Raw genomic sequence first — 23,876 nt, 5'->3', positions numbered from 1 at the left:
TGGATGGATGGATGGAGGGAGGGATGAGTCGGCCCACTGCTAATGTGAGCGCCAACATTAGCTGCACTGCTAACATGGTTAGCATGGTTAGCTCTTCCTCCATAAACCATCCTGCTGTTTCGGCTCTTCTTCATTCATTTCGACGTTTATCTTCAGGTGTGCTGAAGCTAATGTCTGCTGTAGCTAGCTATGGCGTTAGCAACAGCCAGGTTCATGTCTCATGTTGTCAGAACCTCCTGACTGACCTGAGTGTTTGGTCCAACTTGACCAACCTGAAGGAGAAAAGCTGCATTAACTAAATAAAAAGATTGAATGGAAAAAACAGCTGAAGACTGGAGGGATGTGACGTCATGTGACCAGATCCCAGCTCGGAGGTTGGAGTTCCAGGTTCGTGTTCTTCTGTGGAACATTTCTGCAGTGAAACTACCCCCATCCACCCCCCCCCATCTACCCCCATCCACCCCCCCCCATCTACCCCCATCCCCCCCCCATCTACCCCCATCCACCCCCCCCCCATCTACCCCCATCCCCCCCCCCATCTACCCCCATCCACCCCCCCCCCATCTACCCCCATCTCAGTTTAACAGTTTATCAATCGTCAGCATGTTCGAGGAGTAGCTTTTATTTTGAAGGTCAACTTCCCTTTCCTCTGGTTGTCATTTTTCAATCAGAGCAACAAAACTGTTGCAGCTTTTAAGAAATATTACAGAACACATATTTTAGTTTAGCTCGGATGAAGATTCATCTGTAAAAACCTCATTTGTCTGTAAATCCAGTAAAAGAAACTTTTGTGGTTTGATGAATATTGAATATTTATATTTTTATGAGAGGAGAGGATGATAAACAATCAAAAAAATGAATTTAAAATGTTAAAAATCCAAATGTTTCATGACTGTAATCCTCGTCCGCTGGGCGGTGGCGGCGGTGGCGCCGTCATCTTCATCTTCTCTGAACTTCCTGTGGCTCAGTCATCACAGGAAGCGTCAGCACAGAGATGACGATTCTTCTGAAAAGCCGTTAGCGGTCGTTCCGTCGTGGTCGGCGTTCTCACAGCGGTGCTGTGTATTTAGCAGGAAACAGGCCGCAGTTCCCCCGCAGGCTCCCCTTCCACCACGCCGCATGAGAGCGGTCCAGCACGTCGATGACGTCCCCGGCGAAGAAGCTCAGCTCGTCGTCCTCCTCCGCAGTGAAGTTGTAGAGCGCCTTCACCAAGTCTGCCCTCTGCAGGACAGCAGGGGAACAGCAGCCGGACACTGAAGGTCACCAGAAAAACTCATCTCCCCCCATCTACCCCATCCACCCCCCATCTACCTCCATCTACCCCATCCACCCCCCCATCTCCCCATCTACCCCAGCCACCCCCCAGCGACCGCCAGCGACCCCAGCCACCCCCCAGCGCCCCCAGCGACCCCCAGCGACCCCAGCCACCCCCCAGCGACCGCCAGCGACCCCAGCCACCCCCCATCTACCCCCATCTACCTCCATCTACCCCTCATCTATCCCCATCCACTCCCCATATACCCTCATCTCCCCATCTACCCCATCCACTCCCCATATACCCTCATCTCCCCATCTACCTCCATCTACCCCTCATCTACCCCTCATCTCCCCATCTACCTCCATCTAGCCCTCATCTATCCCCATCCACTCCCCATCTACCCCATCCACTCCCCATCTACCCCATCCACTCCCCATATACCCTCATCTCCCCATCTACCTCCATCTACCCCTCATCTACCCCTCATCTACCCCCATCTACCTCCATCTACCCCCATCTACCCCCATCTACCTCCATGTTATTTGCACTGTTTACATCTGTTATTTGCACTACCCACATCCGGTTACTTGCACTGCTTTCCATACTTTGCACATCAGCACCATAGCTACAGCCTGTTTATATATTTATCTTGGTTGCAAAGACTTTTATATATCCTTTACATATCTGTGAACTCTGTAAATACAAACATATACATTGATATCATAAACATATATCATTGTGTGTATATTGTTTATACCCATCGCAGTTTTATTCGCCACTTAAGCACTTCTGGTTGGATGCTAACTGCATATCGTTTGCTTTTCCGTGTGACATGTGTAATGACAATAAAGTTGAATCTAATCTAATCTAATCTAATGTACCCCCCATCTACCTCCATCTACCCCCATTTACCCCATCCACTTCCCATCTAACTCCATCTACCCCCATTTATCCCCATCCACCCCCCATCTACCCCCATCTACCCCCATCTACCCCCATTACCCCATCCACTCCCCATCTACCCCCATTTACCTCCATCTACCCCCATCCACCCCCATTTACCCCATACCAGGCTAACGTGTGACGAGCGGCTGCAGTTCTGACCTGAGGGGGGGGCAAAGATTCACATGTGCGGCGGGGGGGCTGAGCCCCGCCCACCGGGCTGCCCCTCCCCACGTGGCCGATGGTGTGAGCGCGCTCCTCCAGACCTGCTCGCTTCGCCTGGGCGACCAGAGAGGCAGCAAAATCACAACCGTCATGGCGGACGCTGACGTCACAGGACGTCCTCAGTCTTCAACTGTAAAAGGTCACCGAAGGTCGAATATTTACCAGCTGGTTGGGAGGCTGGTCCGAAGCTCTTCGCGATGAAGCCGTGATCGGCGCCGCGGCGTTCCGCTGCTCAGGTAAACTTCCTCTCTTCACCTGCTGCGACACAGGAAGCCAAAGAATCAGCTGCTGGTTGAAGGTTGGTAAAAGATGAGATGTTCTTTAAAGGTTTACGGAGGATTTGTGAGTCCTACCGACTGGACCAGGGGCGGCGCTCTGCTGTCGGGGCCGCCGTCGTTCAGGTAGATCTCCCTGGTCTTAGAGATGGACGCAGTCTTGTAGAAATCCACCAGCTTGTTGAGGGACGTGAACTTCTTGGACCACAGGAAGTACTGACCTCGGCTGTCCCTCATCACTTTGAAGTGCTGGACGTCGCTCTCGTGTCTGAGGGGAGAACTTTGGTTCAAAGCCTCATTTTCGTCTCCGGGTTTTTAATAACGATCAGTGGCCCCTGGAGGGGGACTCCTGGGTCCAGGATCCAGGATCTGGGCTGGTTCCCCCACCTGACAGAGATGGAGAAATCCCCGGGGGAGCTCTGGCAGCCTCGGATCACGAACTGCCCCACGTCTTTGAGCCTCAGGAGTTCCTCTGCAGCGCTGCGACTGGTGTTCTCCTGAAACCACCTGCACACAGGGGAGCATTGTTGTGTGGTTGAGAGCTCACGTGCACGCCCACGGGCGCACTCACACAGCCAGAGTCCTGAAGCATCCACAGTTCCAGCAGAGCCGCGAACGGCAACATTCACTTCATTCCTTTTTTCCAACTTTTAAGGTCTTTCTAAACTTCTGCTCACTTGGTCTGACTGTGGAGGAAAGTTCAAACGGTCCAGATCAGGTGGGGTCAGAAATCTCCTGAGACCAGAACTTTCCCCACACTCCCACCTTCACGCCCAGACCAGGAGCGCTGGAAGCAGGGGGCCAAATGATGCCAAGAGCACCTGGAGCCACCTAGAGGCTCTGAATCCTGAACATCAACCATCACAACTTCCCACAGAGGAACTTTCTGCTTCTCGAGGACCATCAGAACTTCTCACCGGGGAGTCTGAATCTCGATGTAGTTCTGAGGGACCAGGCCTTCCTGTCCGTTCATCTCAGCCTTGAACCAGTCGTCCTGGGGGCTCAGAATCTAAACCAGAACGAAGAAATACAGGGTCAACACGAAGGTCAGAGGTCGGGAGGTCGTCCAGGGTGGCGTGCTGACCTTCAGGACGTCGCCCTTGCAGAAGCTGAGCTCGTTGTCAGCCGTGGCCATAAAATCATACTTTGCCAGAGCTTCCATCAGGAGGATCCAGAACCGGACCGAGACCTTCGGGTGACGTTTCTGCCGACGACGAATTAAAATTAAACCTCAAAAATATGAAAATCGGGTTTGGACGAAAGTGAAATGACTTCAGTTCTGATTGAAGTTCAAAAGAGGCGAAGAAAAAAGACGGGCTGGAAATGAACTCCTGACTTTTGTTCCTCAAAATCTCCCGACGTGAACAAATAAATCAGGTGTATTTTTAGAGGAGGGAGGTGGGAGGAGCCTGTTCCTCCGTTCACCTGCTGAAACAGGTGCTTCAGCAGGAATCATCAGGAAACGGGACGCTGGAACGGACCCTAACGGGACCTGATGCAGGGTTCTTCTGGAGGCTTCAGGCTGCAGCTGACCAGAAACCCCCAAACCAGAAACCCCCAAACCAGAAACCCCCAAATGAACCATTTCAGCAGGTGTGAACACCTGGATGGTCAGGTGGGCTTCAAGAAACCACCTTAATCCAGAAGAGAATCTCTGATCATGAATCTGTCCGGGACAGAAGTGTCACAAGCTCCGAACAGGAAAAGCAGAAACGCAAAAGTCAAATCAGCTCATTCCTGAAGGCAAAATATCACACTTGTATTCAAAGAAAGTCTGACCTACTTTAATATCACAGCTGCAATCACGCAGAATAATGATGACGTTTGTGGAACTGCTGGTAACGTCTAATACAACATTGTTTTATTACACTAAATTAAATTATTTTTCTGATGACTCTAAGAAAGAGGAAGAGAACTAAAACGTGTTTTTAGGAAGTCCCCAATTTTAAAATTCAGACACTTAACTCACGTTTTCTCCTCTCTGGACGTTATTTTGTGTCTGCGTCTCTTCTGCAGGAACCCGGCGGCATATTTAGAACAACCAGCCAGAGAATCGGTGCCCACGCACGGCTGAAGGTGCCGGTTCGAGTCCTGCCGCTGTTGCTCCGAGAACCGGCTGAGCCTGAGTGTCGAGGCCGAAGATCAGCGCCGACTGTCGGCCTCAGATCCTCCGCCGCTCCGCTGCTGGTGACGATACCACCGAAGCACCGGTCAGTGATTACCTATATCCTTCCGCCATGCAAAATAGACCCCCCCAACACACACACACACACACACACACACACATACACTCACACACAAAATTAAGCACTAATTTGTTTATATTTTACTATGTGTTTATTTTTACAAACCAAAAGTTGTAACAGGAAGTCAGCTTCATATTTAAATTTGTTTATTTCACCAACACTGTTTTCTGTCTCTCAGGGTCTCATTAATTAACCCTGCATCATTTAGACACACGAGATAGAAATTTGGTCTTTAAACTGCTTATTTGATCTTTTTTTGTATTGTGAAAATTTTAATTCATAAGTAACCCCAGTTTACTTTAAACTCTCTAAACTTTATTAATTGACTTTATTGATTAAAGATAATTTAGCTTGGCTTAGCTTAGCATGGTGACAGATGTCTGAGCATCTACAAACACTCACATTAACTTATTTTTAAATGTTTCATTTTGTTCATAGAGATTATCAGTTAAAGGTAAACTTTGCTCTTAGAGATGTTAGATAATAAAATTCAGACAGAGTCTAAGTGTAGATCTTTGTCGCTTTTCCGTAAGTGAGTCTTTATCAGAGGAAGCTTTAATCAGATGGATTCATCACTGTTCATGTAGCGCTGCTGAGCGCTAACGCCTGATAAATATTAGAATAATGAAGACTTCACATGCTCAAACTCACAGGAATTAGATTCAAAATCTTGAACCTGAAGCCTTTTAATAGTTATGACCACATATTTGTTTAGAGAAACATAAAGATTCACACAGTTGGAGACTTGTGTACCTCTTCCTGGGTATTGAGGTGAAGGTTGTGTTTTGTGGTGCAGCTGAAGCTCCTGCATCTCCTCAGAAACTCAACCGTGTGACCTGATTCTGCTGCTGCAGCTGCAGGTGACGCTCCACATCCGCCTCCGACATGCTCGCTGCAGCCTGCACGACCTGCCTGAAACACCCTCTGCAGCAACACAAGAATGAAGCAACCTGCAACTTTTAAGACATTCTCCAGTGACAATGACAGCTTCATATGTAGAATAAAGAGTTTAAATAAAAAGTATTCAAAGAGACTTGTGTCATCAAATTAGATGCATACATTTAAACCTGTGAGTTTTGTCAAGGTTAACTGTTTAAAAACATCGTTTAAAGTTTTTGGGGACTCAACAGTCTGAATAAATGACAGAATATATGGCGAGAACCAGAAAGGTCACTCATGACTTCACAAGATTTGTTGCAGCTCGTCATTGTGATCAGTAGGGGGCGCAATGCGCGTAGATATGGATAATAAACGGGCCACAGGCGGGGGCCACAGTCCACAGGCGGGGGCCACTGGCAGGGGCCACAGGCGGGGGCCACTGGCGGGTCCGTTAAACGTTTCGCTGCTATACCCCGCTCATCCGCCAGGGGGCGGGCAGAAACCGGTCACTGCGTTGCCACGCCCCTCCGCTCTGACGTCAGCAGCAGGTTGCTCCCCGCCTCGCGCTCTCGGGCGGTCCAAAGTGATCGAACCTCCCGGCGGACTCCGGGTCATCATGGACCGGTTCGGCTCCCGCTCTCCCCGTCACTGCCGGACCAACCGTGCGAGGAGCATTTTCTGTCTTTCCCGCTTCACCTTGGATTTTCTCTGCCTGAAAAGTGATTTTATTTGGAACTTTTTAGTTCTTCCCCTCGTTTTATTTCAATTTGCGATGGAATGTAATTAAAGTCCAGCTGTTATTGGATGTGACCGCGTCCCTTCGTCCCGTGGAGCCAGTTTGTCCCGTGGATCCAGGTTGTCCCGTGGATCCAGGTTGTCCCGTGGATCCAGGTTGTCCCGTGGATCCAGAGGTCTGAGTGGAGCAGCAGCTCAGCTGACTGTAAGAGTCCCGTTAGGTTCCAGCTCCTGTTAGCTACGATGCTAATTATGGCTGTGTTGCGTTCAGGTGATCGAAAAATCCAGGATGATCTCAGAGGATCGAAGCGGCCAGAGTCAGAAACAAAGCCTCAACTTCCCTGCGGGTTTTATCATCCGCTCACCCAAGAAGAGACTGGGAAAACTGGGCCGGAAGCCCAGCAATGGCTCTCTCCAGTAAGTCTAAATGGTTTTTCCACCACAATCTGACATTTGTTTTTAAATGGGCCACGTGGTCGCGTCATGTTTGGGAGCAGATCGATCAGTCATCAATAGGCTCCCACTCATTGATCAAACTGTTCCTCTTCTCTCAATTAAACATTTATTTGCGTCTCTATGGCTTAAGTGGTGATTGATTGATGAGGTTTTTCTAACAACTTCCTTTATTCTACTGTCTGCTGAGCCCTTCCTGGTGTTTATGGCGACCCGTGATGGTTGATCCATCAGTGGCGGTTCTGATGGGTCGTGTGTTCCGTTCACCTGAACCCGTCTCTGTCTTCTCAGGTCGACCCACTCCGACAGCACCGTCCGCTCCTCAGACGGCGTTTGTGTCCGGCAGCCGGCCAAGAGCAAAATCCGCCGCCACAATAACAGATTTTCCAGTGTTTTCAACCAAAGCCCCAACCTGCGGGACAGTGGGGGGCGGGGCCGGGCCATGTCAGGTGACCTGCGGACCACAGACGACCCTGCCGAGCTGTCCAGTCAGATGTCGGTACCGGGCGTCCTGAAGATCTTCGGCAGTGACATCTGTGAGGGAACGAACTACAAGAGCGTGCTCGCCACCACGCAGTCCAGCGCCAAAGAGCTGGTGCAGGAGGCCCTGGAGAGGTGAGCGGCGTCCACGTGACAGCGTCTGATGGGTCTCACTGAAACACAGCAACACTTCCCGTCTCATTTCCAAATTAAAAGCATTCTGGTGTTGGTCTGCCACATCTCAACACGCCCATATTTGCTCGAAAAGCTAATTTCTCTTGTTTGAACTCAACACTGCCCCCGTGATCACCTGCGGTACTGCAGGCAGAGGCTGTAAACTGTAGGAACATGGTTTTATTGCCCCTGGCAGCATCAGGCCTCAGGGGCAGCTGGCCGTTGTGCGTCTGGGTGCCCTCTTGTGATAACGGCGTCTTCGGCTGTTCAGATACTGCCTGGAGAAAGAAGACGCCAGCGACTACGCTCTCTGCGATGTCATCGGCCAGACGGGCGTGGACAACCTGTGGAGGAGGGAGTGCTTCCGTGTGGTGGCCGACCATGAGAAGCCCCTGGTGCTGCAGTCCCTGTGGAAGCCCAAAGACGGCTTTTCCCGCCGCTTCGAAATCCAGCTGCGAGCCAGCATAGAGGAGCAGAGTTTACGGGAGCAAGACACGGTCACAGCAGGTGCGTTCCCGCCGCCCGCCCCTTCCTGCCTGGGTAGTCAATCACAGGGCCCCAGGGCGGAGCCATGGCCGGTCATTATCCTCCGGTGATTGGCAGCTTATTGTGCAGCTTATCGGCGGCTGAGGCAGCGAGACGGCAGCGTGTGAGAGGTCAGGAGCCAACAAAAGCTTCAGCGAGGGGCACAGGAGGTCATCGCAGCCACACTCTTATCTCTGCTTTGTTGTGGGGGCCCATTAAAGGCCCCGAGAACCACGGAGGTTCCCCGTGGCTCCTCCCTCGCCGCTGCGCTGCTCGTCCTGCTGCCCGTTGACTTTGGCTTCTGGCTGTTGTTTCTGTACTAAAAAAAAACCTCTAAAAATATCCCTGAACATCATTTGGTTGGTTGTTTACTTTTTTATTCTATCCCTGGTATATTGTAATTGTGTGTCATCAGAATAATGACCATAGTAACCATGGCAACGGTAGTGATCTGAGCTAGTGAGAGTGTAGCGTAGCTGTAAACAAAAGGGGTCCTAGAATGGAACCCTGGGGGACTCCACATGTCATTACCATCTGCTGTGATGTGTAATTACTGAGTGATGCAACATCTTCAAAGAAGGGTTTAAAGTAGATTACCACTGTGTGTGTGTGTGTGTGTGTGTGTGTGTGTGTGTGTGTGTGTTTAGGCGTGTGCGCATCAGATTAAGCTAATTCTGAGACTTAATCTCTGTTGCTCTGACTGAACCCTCCAGGATGTTGTTGCCACGTGAAGCATCCTAAACGGGCCTCCGGCCTGGAACAGAGGTGGTTCCGTCTCAGAACCCCGGTGCTCAACGTGGCCTCGTCTGTCGGGCTCTGGGGGGGGGGTTGAGGGTTCCACAACCCATGTTAATGTTAAATCACCTGAGCTTCATCAGCAGAGGTCCGTGTCCGTGGTAACGAGCGCCGCCGTCTGCTCCGCCAGGCATCAACGCTCAGGCGCGAAAGCTGCAGAAGAGCCGCTCCAGAGTGGCCTCGCTGTTTGTGGAGGCCAGCAGCGACGCCGAGGAGGCCCTGAGCATCTGGAGGAGCCTGAGCGAGATGGATCTGATGACCATGGCCAAGGAGGCGGGTCGGACCCAGCACGGCGCCCTGAGGGAGGACCCCGAGGCCGAGGCCGACAAAGAGGCGCTGCAGCTCGGCGCAGAGAAGGAGGAGACGGAGAGCAGCGACGACAACACCACCCAGTTCTCCATCCACCCTCCCTTCGACTTCCCCTACTTCCTGCTCCTGCAGGGCTACAACCACCGCCAGGTGAGGGGGAAGTGGGAGGAGCCACACTAAGGAAGGAAGTTTCATTTACCATAAAAATTCCTGGTTGAAACTTAAAATTTCAGTCATTTTGTAGAAAACCTGAAATCCCAGAATTCCTTTTTTAACCCCAGAAGAGATGAAAGCCAGAATTCTACACCTGGTGAAGGTGACCTCCATTGGTGGGATGGAGGAAGATCCTTAAGATCATCCAGAGGATCCCTGCAGGTTCCTCAGAGCAGCACCCAGGTGGTTGGTTCTGATCCAGACAGAAGGGGCAGTGAGGGTAACCCAGTGAGGAGGGTAACTGTGCTGTGCCCTCCCAGCATTAGCAGCGGTCCTGAACTCCACCTGCTGCCGGTTCTGTCAGATAGCAGGGATTAGCCCGGCCCAGTGTTTGTCCACGCTGCAGGAGAGGTGCTGACCCGGCAGAACGCTTTATGTTCTCCGTCCGTTCTCCCGCCGACCTCCACCAGCTTTACTCACAACACTATCAGCAGAACTCTAGATCCGGTTTATCTCCGTCTCCTCGTGTTGGTGTTTATCAGATGGGTTCAACAAAGCTGCGAGGTTCTGGACAGACCCGCTCCGCTCGGGCCGGTGTCCTGATCCTTTCCATTCCTGTCGGTCCCGTCTGATCCGATGAGGCTGCAGATAATCTACTAAAAGCATTAATGGGAGTGGGCAGTTGGACGGTTCTGGTTCAGGTTTAAAACAGGTGGCAGCAGTTAGCATGCTAACCAGCTAGCCTCCCCACTCCTCGTTAACGTCACCTTTCATTACTTTACTCACCAAACATTTGGAACATTTTCCACGAGGTGAAGTGGTTCACGTCCCTGGGGTCTTTCCAGGATTTCGTCATCTACCTGATGAGCGGGACGTCCACCATCTTTGGCCGCTGCAGAGAACACTGTCACGGGGAGGACGAGGACAGGCTGAAGGTGGACATCCTTCTGTACGCCCCCGATGTTCTGCCGCAGCACTGCTGCATCAGACGCTTGGACAACGTCCAGTCCCCCTCAGGGGACCACAGAAAGACCGTGACCATGTTGAAGCCCCTTCATGGCGCTCCCGTCACCAGGAATGGGTTTAACCTCCAGGAGGAGGTGGAACTGAACCCCGGGGACCTGGTAGGTTTGGGGAACCACTACCTGTTCATGTTCAAGGATCCGACCAGCTCCTCAGGGTGGCTCCAGACTCCCCCCTGGATGACCAGACTCTGTCCAAACACCAAAGCGTGTTTAGCGTGCGGCTCCACCGTGGCGGAGAAAAGGTTGTGGCGAAAGCCTTTCGTGCCACCCTGGAGGGACGTTAAAGGCGCCGAGGTGCTGCTGAGCTACGAGCTGGAGCAGGAGGACAGGGTCCTGCAGGAGATTCTGACATCTTTGGACCCCAGTGGAGATGAGCCAAAGTTGACGCCGGCTTTCCTGCTGATTCTGTGCATCCAGCACTCGGCCGCCACCTTCCAGCTGACCCAGTTCAGGCAGCTGCTGCTCCGGATTGCCAGCCAGATCCAGCTGATCACATGGGTAAGAATGCCCCCCCTCCAGTGTCTGGTTGGTCCCAGTGTAATAATCTGTGTTCTCCCTCCTTCAGGAGAAGACCAAAGAACTGGCAGCGATCCAGCCAGAAATGTAAGCCCGTCAGCACAAATGTCACCAGAACATTGGAGGTGTTCTCATTCCTCTGTTCCCTCTCAGGACTTCTGGGCCGGAGCAGCCCGGCCTCCTTCAGGTGCTCACCATGGACCAGCTGCTCCCGGGTCTGAAGCCTCTGTTCATGTGGATGGCCAACTCCATCGAGCTGCTGCACTTCATCCAGCACGACGTCCCTCAGCTGCTGCCCTACAGGGGGCACCAGGAGGGCCAAGGTGGGCCGAAGGTCCTCGCAGCCGCCACACCTGCAGCGGGCTGTTATAACGTGTGTGTGTGTGTGTGTGTGTGTGTGTGTGTGTGTGTGTGGTGTGTGTGTGTGTGTGTGTGTGTGTGTTCTCAGGCCTGCTGGGCTCGGAGATGTTGTCCACGCAGACAGCCTGTGAGGAAGCCATGACGGTCCTGGAGGAAGTCATCATGTTCACCTTCCAGCAGTCTGTCTACTACCTGACAAAGGTCGGCAGCTCAAACCCAAACCCACATTTCAGAACCTTCTGAGCCGAGCTGGCTCACACGAGAAACAGGAAGTTCAGCCTGTGGAAACACCAGGCTGTGTTTAGATTGAGCCGGTTCCAGGCAGAACACACAATAACTGCTGGAAAGGGCGACTCAGCCAGGAAGAGCCTGTGAGATAGTCAGATCAGCAGGAAAAACAACTGCTGTGATGGGGGACTCCTACACACCACGTAGAGGTCTAGAGAAGTCCGGCTGCAGCCCCCCTGGTGGCAGGTCAGACCTTCTGGCTCCTACTGAATCATCCCAGTCAGAAGTGTAGAAAGATACTGGCTGTAGTCATCTGGGTGGAGCTCCGAAAAGAACCATCCTGAAGCAGAACCCCCTGAAGCAGAACCACCCTGAAGCAGAACCTCCTGAAGCAGAACCACCCTGAAGCAGAACCCCCTGAAACAGAACCCCCTGAAACAGAACCCCCTGAAGCAGAACCCCCCGAAACAGAACCACCCTGAAGCAGAACCTCCTGAAGCAGAACCACCCTGAACACTCATGTCAAAGGAAGAGAGGGAAGGAAGCAGGACCACGTGTTTCCGCCTCTCCCTTTCCTCTCAACCCTGCTGACACCTCATGTTGGAGTGTTTGCTCTGGGGGGGGGGGTTCTTCATTGTGCGGGGGAGGCGGGGGGGCAGGTTGGCTGACATCAGCTTCTGGCCCGATTCCAAAACCATGAAGAGTTTTGGTTTGTCTGGCGGAGGTTCAGCTGTGACCTGCGTCCTGGAGAAACACCCTCAGCACAGGAAGTCAGGCCTGAATGTCCTGTTCATTTCCTGTTCCAGTCCCGTCTCCATGGGAACACACTGGTGCCTTAAATAAACGTCTGACCGTCGTCTGAGTCAGCGTGAGGGCGGCGCCGTCGCCATGGCGTTGGCAGTAACACCCCTGTGGACGTGTTGTAGGACACGAGCCTTAACGTAGCTTTCACAGCAGAGTGGAGAGATGAAAGGGTTCATCTCCAACCTTTGACCTTTGACCTCTGTCTCCTCAGAGCATGTACCCGGCGCTGCCTGGGCTGCTGGAGGGGAACCCCTTCTCAGAGGGGGGGCAGCTGCGGCTGCCCGATGGGCTCGGCAGCATCCTGGAGGTGCTGAAGGAGACCTTGAAACTCTCCAAGGCCTTCCAGGTGCACCCGGACATCTCGCTGCAGCTCTGTGCGTATCTGTTCTTCTTCATCAACGCGTCCATGTTCAACGCCCTCATGGAGAGAGGTGATTAATGTCTCCCGAGTCGTTAACGTCGCCATTTGTTCGCCGGTGCTGTTAATAGTAGCATGCTAACATTAGCATCCTTACCTTTCCTTTCCACTCGGACACCTTCTGCAGGCTCTGTGGGGGGGTTCTACCAGTGGTCGCGGGGGGTCCAGATCCGGGCTAACCTGGACCTGATGATGGACTGGTTCCAGAGCATCGGTCTGGGCGAGCTGGCCACCCAATTCTTCCAGAAGCTGTCTGCTGCCGTTAATCTGCTGGCCACGCCCAAAGAAACCCTCCTGCAGGTCAGAGGTCGTCTACGCCTGTTTCAGTCGTCTCTTCCACAGCTGAGGGTCGATTCACCTAGAAACATGTTCAGGAAGTGATGTCATCATGTGCAACATTGAGGGCGGGGCTTGTTTATGCCCAGCCTGAGGTCAGAGGTCAGCTGTTGAGGCGTCAACGCCACAGGAAACATCCGAGCCGACCGATTGGCCCAGTCGTGTCATGGTGGTTTGGTGCCCTGTGTCCGGACCTCTGAGGTCACACTGGTCGTTATTTATGGATGTTTACAGACGTGGAAAGGTTGCGAAGGACGGTTGTGGGATGTGGTTCTGGAACCAAACCCAGACACAACAAACCCGACTGAGCAGCGGTGAAGCTGAGCTCAGCGTCCAGTTAAAACTGGGTCAGAAGAACAACAGAATCACCTTTTATGGAATTACAGCCGTGATATTTACATCACAATCTATGGAAGCTCATTAGGGACAATCTTGGTAATCGCTCAAATGTGTCCTGGACGTGGACGCAGCGCTGGTCCCATTAGTCAGGCGGAGCTGAGCATGATGGGAACTCTGGTGTCTCTCCTCCGTCCAGGCCTCGTGGACGTCTCTCAGGGGGGAGTTTTCAGCCTTGAACCCGGCTCAGCTTCATCACATCCTGAGAGAATACGGCTCCAGTAGGTCCTGTCCCAGTGGGTGGACGCCGGCGCCCGCTGATGCCGAGGACGCCGTCAGGACAGGTGAGGGTGCGGCGGCCCGTGCACGCACACACACACACACAGGCGCAGCAGGACTGCCTCCTTCAGGTCCAGGTTTTAACGCCCCCCCTCCCCCCCGCAGGAGACATCTTGGAGAGCTTTGACCGCCATCCGCCGCTCATCCTGCCCAGCAGCAGCTTTCAGCTGGAGCTGGGCAGCGCCACCGTGGAACCCGCTCTGTTCCAGCAGCTCCGCCATCTGCAGGCGTGGGTACGGCGCCTGCCCCCCAGGGAGGGGGGGCGTGGGCAGGTAACGGGCTCAGCTGTGTTCAGGAAGTGTGTCAACATCTGGTACTGATGGACTTTATACCTGCAGACTGCAGACAGCCAGACCGCGACCTCCGCCTCCACCCAGGTGGTCTCCGACTCAGTTTTCTGCCCGTCCCCTGAGGTGGGTCGGGACCGTGAGGCCTGCTCAGATGTGGTTCAGGCCCGAGGCTCAGACCTGAGCGGCTGTGAGGCGGTTCTGACGCAGAAGCTGAAGAGTCTGGAGCTGCAGAACACCCTCCCTGGCCAGGCGGGCCTGGTCCCTCACAAAAGCCTGGCGCTGGATCCTTCCTGCCTGCTGACTCCGCCCAACACGCCGCAGGGCGGCGAGCTGGCCGAGGCCGACATGAGGGAGGGAGCGCGGCCACAACACAAAGGTACCAACAGTCAGATGAGCAGAACCTGAGTCCAGTCAGAACCTGTTCGGTTGTTTTCAAAGGTTCTGGGCCTCCTCTCTGGTCCCTGGGCGCATGCTAGTAACCTGGTTACCAAGGCAACCAGGACACAGATCTGATCGATAACAGTGCAGAGGTCAGGTGGATCCAGAAGGGCCCAGATGCTGAACGGACCCCCCTCCTGAAGGGCTTTAGCTGCGGGATTTGCTGGATCCGCCCTCCCATTGGTCCCTGGGCTGTGATCTCCCCCTTCGGGAGGTGGTTTTGCTTTGAGGATTACGGAGGAACCGAACCATCCGGCAGCACGTTCATCTGTGAATCTGAACACACACCAGGCCAAACTGCCCAGAATTGTCCAGTTCTGCCTACACAGGGCAGGAAGTGTTTGATTTTCCACCTCCCGTGGCTCAGAGCCGCTCGCTAACAGCTAGCGTTATTTGGATAGCTGCTAATCCTTTAATCTGACGGCGAGGTGGTGATGTCAGGAGGGAAAAGAACAGCCTCCAGTCCATCATGGGAATTTACAGCTGGGTTGGTGTGTGGAATCTTAATGGGCGGCAGCATTGTTCAGGCCAGCGGCATGCTGGGAAGTCCCTGTCACAACAACACATCATGCTAACCCAAATTAGCCACCAGCTAATCAGATTGATTATCAGATGATTCTCTTCCTTACTAAAGGAAAAAGACGTTAATGATAGTTGATCACCAGGACTTCAGATCAGCTGAGCTGATCCTGGACCAGATCCAGTCATGACTTCCTGTTTCAGATGTGTTTTTGTTTTTACAGTCAGGGGCTTTGCTGAGTGGAAGAAAGAGAGAGTGGAGGTCAGAGATGATGAAGAGGAGGACGACCAGGAGGTGTTCACCGTGGAGCTCCACAGGGGCCCTCACGGGCTTGGCCTGGCCCTCGTGGACGGGATGGTGAGACCTTCACAGCTCCTCCAGATGCTAATGTGGCTGAAGATCTTCATCTTCTCTCTCACCCTCAGAAAACTCAGCTGAAGATGAGCGGCGTTTACGTCAAGTCGGTGGTTCCTGGTTCTCCTGCAGCTCAGTGTCAGAAGCTGAGGACGGGTGACCGGATCCTGGCTGTCAACGGTGCCAGCCTGGTGGGTCTGGAGTACCACGTGTGAGTACCTGTGCACGTCCAGGGTCAGAGTCCCGCACATCTGGAGGTCACAGCGTTGTCTGCTTCTGCCTCAGGGGTCGAGAGCTGATTCGGTCTTCGGGAGATTCTCTCCGTCTGCTGGTGGCCAAGATCGAGCCCAACCTCAGCGGCAAGTCCTCCACAGCGTGCTGAGGGCGGAGCTGAGAGAACGGACCGGTGGGGGCGGAGCTGAGAGAACGGACCGGTGGGGGCGGAGCTGAGAGAACAGAACTGTTGGAGGTGGAGCTGAGAGAACGGACCGGTGGGGGCGGAGCTGAGAGAACAGAACTGTTGGAGGCGGAGCTGAGAGAACGGACCGGTGGGAGCGGAGCTGAGAGAACGGACGGTGGGGGCGGAGCTGAGAGAACGGACCCGTGGGGGCAGAGCTGAGAGAACGGACGGGTGGGGGCGGAGCTGAGAGAACGGACCCGTGGGGGCAGAGCTGAGAGAACTGAGCTGTGGGGGCGGAGCTGAGAGAACGGACCCGTGGGGGCGGAGCTGAGAGAACGGAACTGTTGGAGGTGGAGCTGAGAGAACGGACCGGTGGGGGCGGAGCTGAGAGAACGGACGGTGGGGGCGGAGCTGAGAGAACGGACCAGTGGGGGCGGAGCTGAGAGAACGGAACTGTTGGGGGCGGAGCTGAGAGAATGGACCGGTGGGGGTGGGGCATTTGGGGCGGGGCATTGAGGGCAGTGTTGTCAAGGTGCAGCTCTGTGGGCGGAGCCGTAAAGGTGGTGCGTTCACGTGCATGGACAGGACGTTCCCAGCGAAGTGGGCCAGACTCTCAGCTGCTGCAGAGACGATCGATCCAGGCAGCCGACTGGTTCAGAACCTCCAAACTGACTCTGAAATCTGGAGGTGAGGAACAGAACTGGAACAGAACCAGTCCAACAGTAAAACGTATATTTAAGGAAGAAACCTTTTACACTGTAAAAAATCCCTTCATATCTGTTAAATACTTCTTTGTACAGCATCAAAACTACTTTTGCTCCAAATATTCCAGGTGAGATTCTTTCTGTCTTTTGTAAAATTCCAGAAAAGCGTAATAAAAACTTTCAGAATTCGTTGGCTGGGATGTTCCGAGGGAACTGGGAACTGTGTTTGTGAAACTGGGACTTCTGTCGTCCCCAGATTCACCACGGAGACCAAAGTTTGTCCTCCATCTTGGTTTCGAGGTGATCTGATGGACGAGAAGTCCAGAACACAGAACCGGGTCGATCAGAGGTTCAAACTGGGAGCAGCAGCCGTGTCCGTGTGGGCTCAGCCAGACAAGTCAGAACCGTGTTGGCAGGCTGCTGCTGCAGAGGGGCGGAGCTTGTTGGGTGTGGCGGCTGGATGGCGGCGCCGCACCACCGGCGGCTTTTTATAGCGACTGTGGTTCACAGCAGTCGGGCACTTTCCACCGAGTCCAACACAAACTGCACAGCTGAGTGTCTGCAGGGTGCACGCACACGTGCACGCGCACACGTCTGTAATTAGAGTTAAAACCAGCTGGAGCTGCTGCAGCTGATGATCAGAACCACTGATGGTGCTGCTAAACTAATGTGCACCCCCCCAGCAAAAGCCTGTCTGGGGGGACAGTGAAGTCCCCCGCCCCGTCCTGGCTCCCCCTCGCCCCCGTCCTGGCTCCCCCTCGCCCCTCTCCCCCGTCCTGGCTCCCCCTCGCCCCCGTCCTGCCCCCCCCCCCCCCGCCGTAGCCTGATGTGATGGTCAGTCTTTCTACCCCTGAACGATCCCGCTGTCCAGCTCCGTCTGCTGGTGTTTGTCCAGTCGAGGACATGACGTCTTCTATAACAAACCACGCCTCTTTGTGGAGGCCACGCCCACCAGCTGATGTCACTGAAATGTTCTCACTTCCGGGTAAAGACGAGCTTCAGGTCTTTGCTGATGATTATGAGGCAACATTTATTTTTCATAGCAAAAATGAAATGGTTGAATTTGTTTGTGAACATAAACTGTTGACGCCGAAGGAAACCAGTGAAGGGAACTGGTGTCGGTCCAGGGGCCACTGGTGGTCCAGGGGCCACTGGTGGTCCAGGGGCCTGGTGGTCCCTGGTGGTCCAGGGGCCACTGGTGGTCCAGGGGCCCTGGTGGTCCAGGGGCCACCGGTGGCCCTGGTGGTCCTTCACAATCAACTCAACCCACTTTAATGAGTTTATTCAACATAAAATATTCATGTTTGTCAGAACAGAAATAAAGTTACACAGTTTTATATATTACATCTTCTGTTTGAGTTGTAATTATCAGGAATCTTTCAGGATTTTACTGAATTAAAAAGAGTAAGTCTTCAAAAACATTTTGGCTGATCTAATTTAATCTAATCCTGCATTTCTTTGAGACTGAAAACAGAAACTGGTCCCAAAGTTCTTCAATAATCCAGAAATCAAGAAGAAATGTGTGACTTGAGCAGGATTATCCGTCTACATCTGTGCAAATTAATAAATAAAAGTACGAACAAACTGATTAAATCAAACTAAAATCTCAGCAGCGGCGAAAATAATGACAGAAAAAGAGAAAATATATCAGAAAAGATGAGCTGAACCCTAATTACAATTAAATGTGATGAGGCTCCACACACACACACACACACCACACACACACACACACACACACACACACACACACACACACACACACACACACACACACACGTTAGTGTTAGAAAACTGCAGCGCTGAAGCCGTGAAGACGTCCGACCCTGAGGAGACTGAAAAACACAAAAGTTCGGCTGTTTTGGCTCGTTTCACTGGTTAGGGAGCTAGTTTTAGCTGGTTTTAGCTGGTTTTAGCTGGTTTTAGCTGGTTTTGACCAGATTAAAGACTTTTTTTTACCTTTCTTTCATCTATCAGATCTTCTTGTGTCATTTGCTCATCCACAGTTTCCTCTGTTAAGCACAAACACAAAGTTATATTTTGATCATAAAACCGTTAATATTGAATACCACTAAGAAGCAGGTGGTTTCCATGGAAACCAGGTTGGACTGACGGCTCACTAGCGACGCCTAGAGGACGCGCGGTCCATTACATCCCATCGTTACCTTGTGCTCTGAACATCGAACTGAGAAGTTGTCTTCATTCAACACACAACCTGAAAGACACACACGCACGCACGCACACGTGCACAGACACACGTTTAAAACACAAAGGAGAGTAAATCAAGGCTCAGATGTGCACGTACGGGCGCTACCTGACTGGATGGCACATCTGTAGTGGAAACCTTTGGAGCAGGACTTCAGGAAACAGCCCATAATTGCACCGGTCTGCTGGCACACGGAGCACACCTGGAAGAGGTGACACAGGTGACTGGCAGCAGGTGGCTGTAGCTCCTCCCCTTTTCCGTTTGGGTTTCTGGGTCACTCACCGTTTCCCGAGCGAGCCGGGCCGCCTCCTCCAGCCCGTACAGCCTCCCCCTGACCAGGAAGACTCCGGCGGCCCAGATCCCGCAGTCTTCGTGGATCCAGCACTCCGGAGGCGCCTTTGGGAGAGAGCTGCAGTCGCCTCTGGTCGGACTTTCGACCACGGAATGGTTGCAGCCGGCGGCGCCGTCAGTCCAGCGGTTCTGCTGGTTCCCCGACGGGCCGGAGGGTCTGTAGGGGCCGTGGAGGTCGCCCAGGCCCATGGCGTTGGCCGTCTGTCCACAGAGGCAGCACAGCAGCGCCGCCTGACACTCGCCGTCCGAGGAGAAGCGGCACAGCTGGAAGCAGGACGTGTTGGGAACAAAGCCCGGGACGGAGTGTGGAACGGGCCGGCGCCGTCCCGGGCTGCTCCTCACGCTCTCCTGGTCCTCCTGGAAGTTGACGATGACGCACGCCGTCTTGTCCACGTGGACGAAGGGACAGAAGCCGCCAGCTTTCCTCTTCTTTTCCTCTTTGACTTCTGCGTATCTGAGTTTGATTTCTGGTTCTCTGGGACAGAACCCGGCCGACGGTCCCACCTGCAGGCGCCGTTTCCTTCTCCACCTGGCGGTCGGTTTCCTGTTCGCCGATGGTTTGCTGCGCCGCCGCTCCGGTGCCGCTCCTTTCCGCTTCTGGTCAGCGCCCGCTTTCCCTCCTTCCTCCTGCTGGTTCTGGCCACAGCTGACAGGTTCGGATCCTTCCCGCCACGGTTCTGATGCCGTTTGTGGCAGCTTCCTGTCCGTCTCCACGTGGACGCCAGACTCGTCGCCACGGTTTCTGCTGGCTCCGCCCAACATCCTCAGCTGCGCAGCGGGATCGTCCGACCCGGACAGCCTGGACTCGCCCTCAACGACGTCATCAGACTCGCAGCTTTCGTAGTAAATCCCGACGGCGTCGTTCTTGGCTCGCCGCTCCAGACGGTTCCGAGAGGTCCGGCGGACAAACGGAGGCGTTTCGGAGGCGGACCTCCTGATTCTGCTGCTGCGGCGCACTGCTGTGGGCGGAGCCTCCTCCTCATCGCTCCGCGGCGCGGCGCCTCTTAGCTTGTCGGGCGCGAGCGACACCTCGATAACGTCGCTGTCGTCGCTCGAAATGTCGACCGAAAAGTCCGGGCGGGTCTCGTAAACGGCGCCCAGCTCCGAGAGCAGGACCACGGGCCGGGCGCGGTGCAGGAGCACGTCCACCGAGCTGTCCGAGGACTCGTCCGAGTACGAGCTGTCCGGACTGGCGGAGCTCAGCGGGAGGGGGCGGTAGCAGCCGGGACCGTCGTCCAGCGAGGACGCCGCGGGGGACGCCACGGAGGACGCCACGGGGGACGCCGCGGGGGACGCCGCGGGTCCAACACCGTCCTGGATGAACGGGCTGCACAGCAGCGGCTCCTCTGTGGACGACACCAAGAAGATCACGTCAGAGTCGCTGTCGCTCTCGTCTCCGCCGCTGCTTTCAGGAACTGGGCTGCCGGTTCTGCTGGGCCCGTAACAACCCTGGTGCCAGCGGCTGCCCTGGACCCTGCTGCGGTACAGGTGCTGGTCCATGTTCCGACAGTGGACGGGAGCCTGTTCGGGGAGCAGCCGTGTGGACAGGGAGCCGTAGGAGGAGGAGCTCCTGCACCGGAACGGGGAGCCGGACTCCGGCCCGCAGCCCACCTGCGGTCTGTGGTACCACTCCGGCTTCTTCGCCAGGTCCATGGAGTCGTTGTGGCCGCAGGTCCGAGAAGGTCTGGGAGAGGTCAGCGCCCATGAGAGGTGGATCCAGAGAGGAAAGGTCCATCGATCCAAAAGAGAGGAACCATTCTGACCCGTCCTGGATGGTTCTCCTGCGGGCCCAGACGGCCTCGGCGCCGCCAAACTTCACCTTTTCTCTGAGAAGATGGTTTTGGGTGTTAGTCGCTTGAATAATCACACGTTTCCATCGCTCATCCTGTAAATATCAGCAAAAATCTCTTTCTCTGGTTTAGGAAACTGCAAATTGAGTTTTGTTACATTTGACACATTTAATAATTATTAATAATTATCACAACATTTATTGCGATCGTTCTTCCCGTCTAGATTTAATCTCAGGTCCAGTTTATTGACTCGTTATTTACCACAGAACCTACTAAAGTGCTCCACGAGTGTAGGGCGCTGATTAACAACCTGATTTATTGATTATTAATGGTAAATGTTTGACATGTGACCGGAAACGGTGAGCGGCCTGTTGACAGATCGATAATTGATCGAGTACCGATCGATCTCACCCCTCAGCTGGGCCCCCTGGTCGACCTGGTTCTGGGTTAGTGGGCCGACCTGTCCGGGTCCGCCACCACCATCATCATCGCCATCTTCATCATCATCATCGTCAGGGCTGGATGTAAACAACAGCAGCGCGAGCTCATGCTAGCGGTTAGCCGCCGTTAGCCGGTTCGGTCCGCTCCACACGGGTCGCGCGTCGAAGCGGCGGCCGCAGGGGAACACATGAGTTCGGCGGCAGGTTTATTCCGACCGCCTGGTCCAAAGCTGCCGTTTGAAACTTGTCGTCACGGAAATCTTCATCCTTCTGCGTCAATCCGGGGCGGAAGAGACACCGGAAGAGTTACAGAACCTTCAGAGTAAAAGCACCGGGTGAACTGACGCTAACGCAGCAACACGAAAGCGTTTTAATTAACTTAAATCTGTTGATCAGCGATGAGGCGCGATTATATATGATTAACGCGGTTTACCCTTTAGCGACGTTGTAACCTTAAAACAAAATCTGATATACAATAATGATCCAATAAGTTTGTAGTTGCGGTATAAAAAGAAAGAGGGTCACTTCTAGCAGGGGTGTCGCCCCCTGGCGGCCGGCGGCAGCAGCGCAGCTCTCACGCACCTTTGTTTTGAAGCTGCGGCCATTTTAAGAGATTCTTCCTGTTCTTTATTCACGTCAAGTTTAAACATTTTATGTAACAAAATAGAATAGCCGGTTAATTTACAGCTCTATCCACATATTACAATAAAATAAAAAGTAAAGCAATTGTTTTTTGCAGGAATAATAAAGGTAAAAAAAGGTAAAACCGGTAAAACCGTGAAATATTTGAAACCCTTTTTGTTTAAATGAAACGGAGCCACGCGGACTCTCGGTGACAACGCTTGTTGTCATGACGACATCTGCTGGAGCCAGATGTTGAGTCCACTCAGAACCTGGATGGACGTCTTCATGACCTCTTCATGACCTTTACCTTGTCCTGTTGGTGAGAAACGAAAATAAGACTGACAATGGTCAAAATGTTGGTGGGATTCTTCGTTCTAATTCCAGCGGCAGGTTCAGCTGAGACTCACCTGTGCTGCCGTCAGTCCTTCAGAAAGCTGATCTAAAAATATAAACATCATATGGATTAATTGATTAATTGAAAACAAGGTTTACTGAATCATAGCTGCGATTACCAACTATGACCACACGGGGGCGCCAGGAGCGCGCAGAAGTCAAAGGTTTCAAGAACAAAATGTCTCCTTTAACTTTCGTGTGTTTGAAGGTTCAGCACTGAATCAGCTGCTGCTCCCGACCCTCCTCCAGCTGGAACAGAACCAGACCCTGAGTCCAGGCCCGGGGGCCTTGGCCCAGATGGGAGCTCCACCGAGCTGGACAGGAGGACCAGGATTAAACCAGCTTCTTATTGGTGTCTCCTGTGTTCTGTTCCTACCTGCATGGCAACAGGATCCACTCCGCGGTTTTTGTTCTGGTTCAGTTTGTTGGTTCTCAGGGAGACGGCGCCCAGACGACTGCCGTCTTCAGCCCCACCCTCTGATGGGGTCTCCCGCCATGCACGGGTCCGGCACCTTCTTCTGGCCCGTCCTCGGTCCTGTGAGGTCCAGGCTGATGTTGGCGCTCCCCTGAGGTAACGGGCTCGGCGGCAGGATGAAGAAAAGACGCTGCCAATTCTGTGACAGACAGAAACCCAGAGGGGCTCAGCAGGCCAGAGAGTTCCTCAGGAGTGACCTTTGACCTCTGCGTCAGGCTTGGCCTCCGGTCGTGGGGAGGTTAGCGGTTAGCATCTGATGAGCCCCAACAAGTTTATGCCTCTCAGATTTAATTTCCTGAGATGTTTTAATAGAGAAAAAAAATTTCTAATATGAGAATTCAGTGATAAAACAATCAAACTTGTGCCAACAGTCGGATTGTAACAGTGTAAATGGAGGTTTGACGTTTCTGACATAAAGCTGCAGACACACAAAGTTGGTGCCTCGTTAAAAAGAGTTGAAAACAAGTTTGTAACCTAAAACCGAGGAGATTAACTGAAGATATCATCTTTATTCCTCCACAGAGATGAAACTCGCCACTTTAATCCCAACATCGGCCTAAAACCAGCAGGTTTCCATGTTAATCGGCCCGATCTTCAACATTTTATTCATTTATTTAATTCCCGAAACTCGAACTCATCAAACTTTTGAAACGTGATGCACTATATTAATTAGATCAATCCGCTGCGGCCGCCGACCGGAGCCTGCGGGTCTCACCTGCTCCCGGTTCGGTTCGGGTCGGGCTCGGGTCGCCCTGCAGATGTAATTCCTGGGTTTTGAACCAGTTCTGGCATTAACTCCTGAAGTTCTCCTGGATCTGGTTCCAGGGGCTCGTCGCCCTCTCGGCCGACATGTTCGACTCCTCCGCCGGCTCCGAACACCGGCGGTGATTCGGTCTCAAGCTTCAAACACTTGCCTACTGTCGCGCGCTGTCACAGCGACGTCAAGTGTCATCACGCCCCAAAGAATATCCGGTGACCACCTACAAAATAAAATGTACTTCCGGTTTCTCCAACGCAAGTTGGGGAAAATCACATTGGTAGTAAAGAATTCTACATTTTCTGACGGAGTTTTTAGAAACGTAC

The 23,876-nt window shown here is 53.3% G+C and overlaps 3 protein-coding genes across 14 annotated transcripts; 1 reads left to right on the top strand and 2 right to left on the bottom strand.

Annotated features, from left to right (window-relative positions):
• Nucleotides 1-606: 606 nt before the first annotated feature.
• On the bottom strand, nt 607-4,907 carry grap2a (GRB2 related adaptor protein 2a). 4 transcript variants are annotated; one of them, XM_057015895.1, is made up of 8 exons: nt 4,670-4,903; nt 3,785-3,904; nt 3,618-3,709; nt 3,088-3,207; nt 2,779-2,968; nt 2,588-2,680; nt 2,363-2,479; nt 607-1,221 (listed from the first exon to the last, which is right to left on the bottom strand). In XM_057015895.1, the coding sequence occupies exons 2-8, from the start codon at nt 3,860-3,862 to the stop codon at nt 1,048-1,050; spliced, it is 864 nt and encodes a 287-aa protein (XP_056871875.1). In that variant the 5' UTR covers nt 3,863-3,904; nt 4,670-4,903; the 3' UTR covers nt 607-1,047. The 4 variants fall into 4 exon arrangements, with proteins under 4 accessions (XP_056871875.1, XP_056871874.1, XP_056871877.1 ...); XM_057015894.1 differs by having other exon boundaries at nt 2,588-2,683; nt 4,670-4,901; XM_057015897.1 differs by lacking the exon at nt 2,363-2,479 and having other exon boundaries at nt 4,670-4,907.
• Nucleotides 4,908-6,372: 1,465 nt separating this feature from the next.
• radil2a (Ras association and DIL domains 2a) lies at nt 6,373-16,705 on the top strand. Its single transcript, XM_057015842.1, has 17 exons — nt 6,373-6,765; nt 6,832-6,977; nt 7,305-7,628; nt 7,939-8,174; nt 9,118-9,446; nt 10,295-10,972; nt 11,040-11,077; nt 11,144-11,313; nt 11,439-11,551; nt 12,594-12,813; nt 12,928-13,100; nt 13,672-13,816; nt 13,917-14,083; nt 14,150-14,477; nt 15,283-15,416; nt 15,485-15,624; nt 15,699-16,705. Exons 2-17 carry the CDS (start codon nt 6,850-6,852, stop codon nt 15,793-15,795), a joined length of 3,420 nt encoding a protein of 1,139 aa, XP_056871822.1. The 5' UTR covers nt 6,373-6,765; nt 6,832-6,849; the 3' UTR covers nt 15,796-16,705.
• An 817-nt stretch (nt 16,706-17,522) lies between these two features.
• LOC130515526 (uncharacterized) lies at nt 17,523-22,051 on the bottom strand. 9 transcript variants are annotated; one of them, XM_057015845.1, is made up of 7 exons: nt 21,273-22,051; nt 19,003-20,897; nt 18,829-18,922; nt 18,474-18,729; nt 18,248-18,349; nt 17,714-18,210; nt 17,523-17,668 (listed from the first exon to the last, which is right to left on the bottom strand). In XM_057015845.1, exons 2-4 carry the CDS (start codon nt 20,722-20,724, stop codon nt 18,644-18,646), a joined length of 1,902 nt encoding a protein of 633 aa, XP_056871825.1. In that variant the 5' UTR covers nt 20,725-20,897; nt 21,273-22,051; the 3' UTR covers nt 17,523-17,668; nt 17,714-18,210; nt 18,248-18,349; nt 18,474-18,643. The 9 variants fall into 9 exon arrangements, with proteins under 9 accessions (XP_056871825.1, XP_056871831.1, XP_056871832.1 ...); XM_057015851.1 differs by having other exon boundaries at nt 17,523-18,210; nt 18,474-18,526; nt 18,680-18,729; XM_057015852.1 differs by having other exon boundaries at nt 17,523-18,210; nt 18,252-18,349; nt 18,474-18,526; nt 18,680-18,729.
• Nucleotides 22,052-23,876: the final 1,825 nt, after the last annotated feature.

Source organism: Takifugu flavidus, chromosome 18, assembly GCF_003711565.1.
Source record: "Takifugu flavidus isolate HTHZ2018 chromosome 18, ASM371156v2, whole genome shotgun sequence".
Classification (NCBI taxonomy): Eukaryota; Metazoa; Chordata; class Actinopteri; order Tetraodontiformes; family Tetraodontidae; genus Takifugu; species Takifugu flavidus.
Note: the sequence above shows the minus strand (reverse complement) of the source record. Positions and strands in the feature narration are given on the sequence as shown.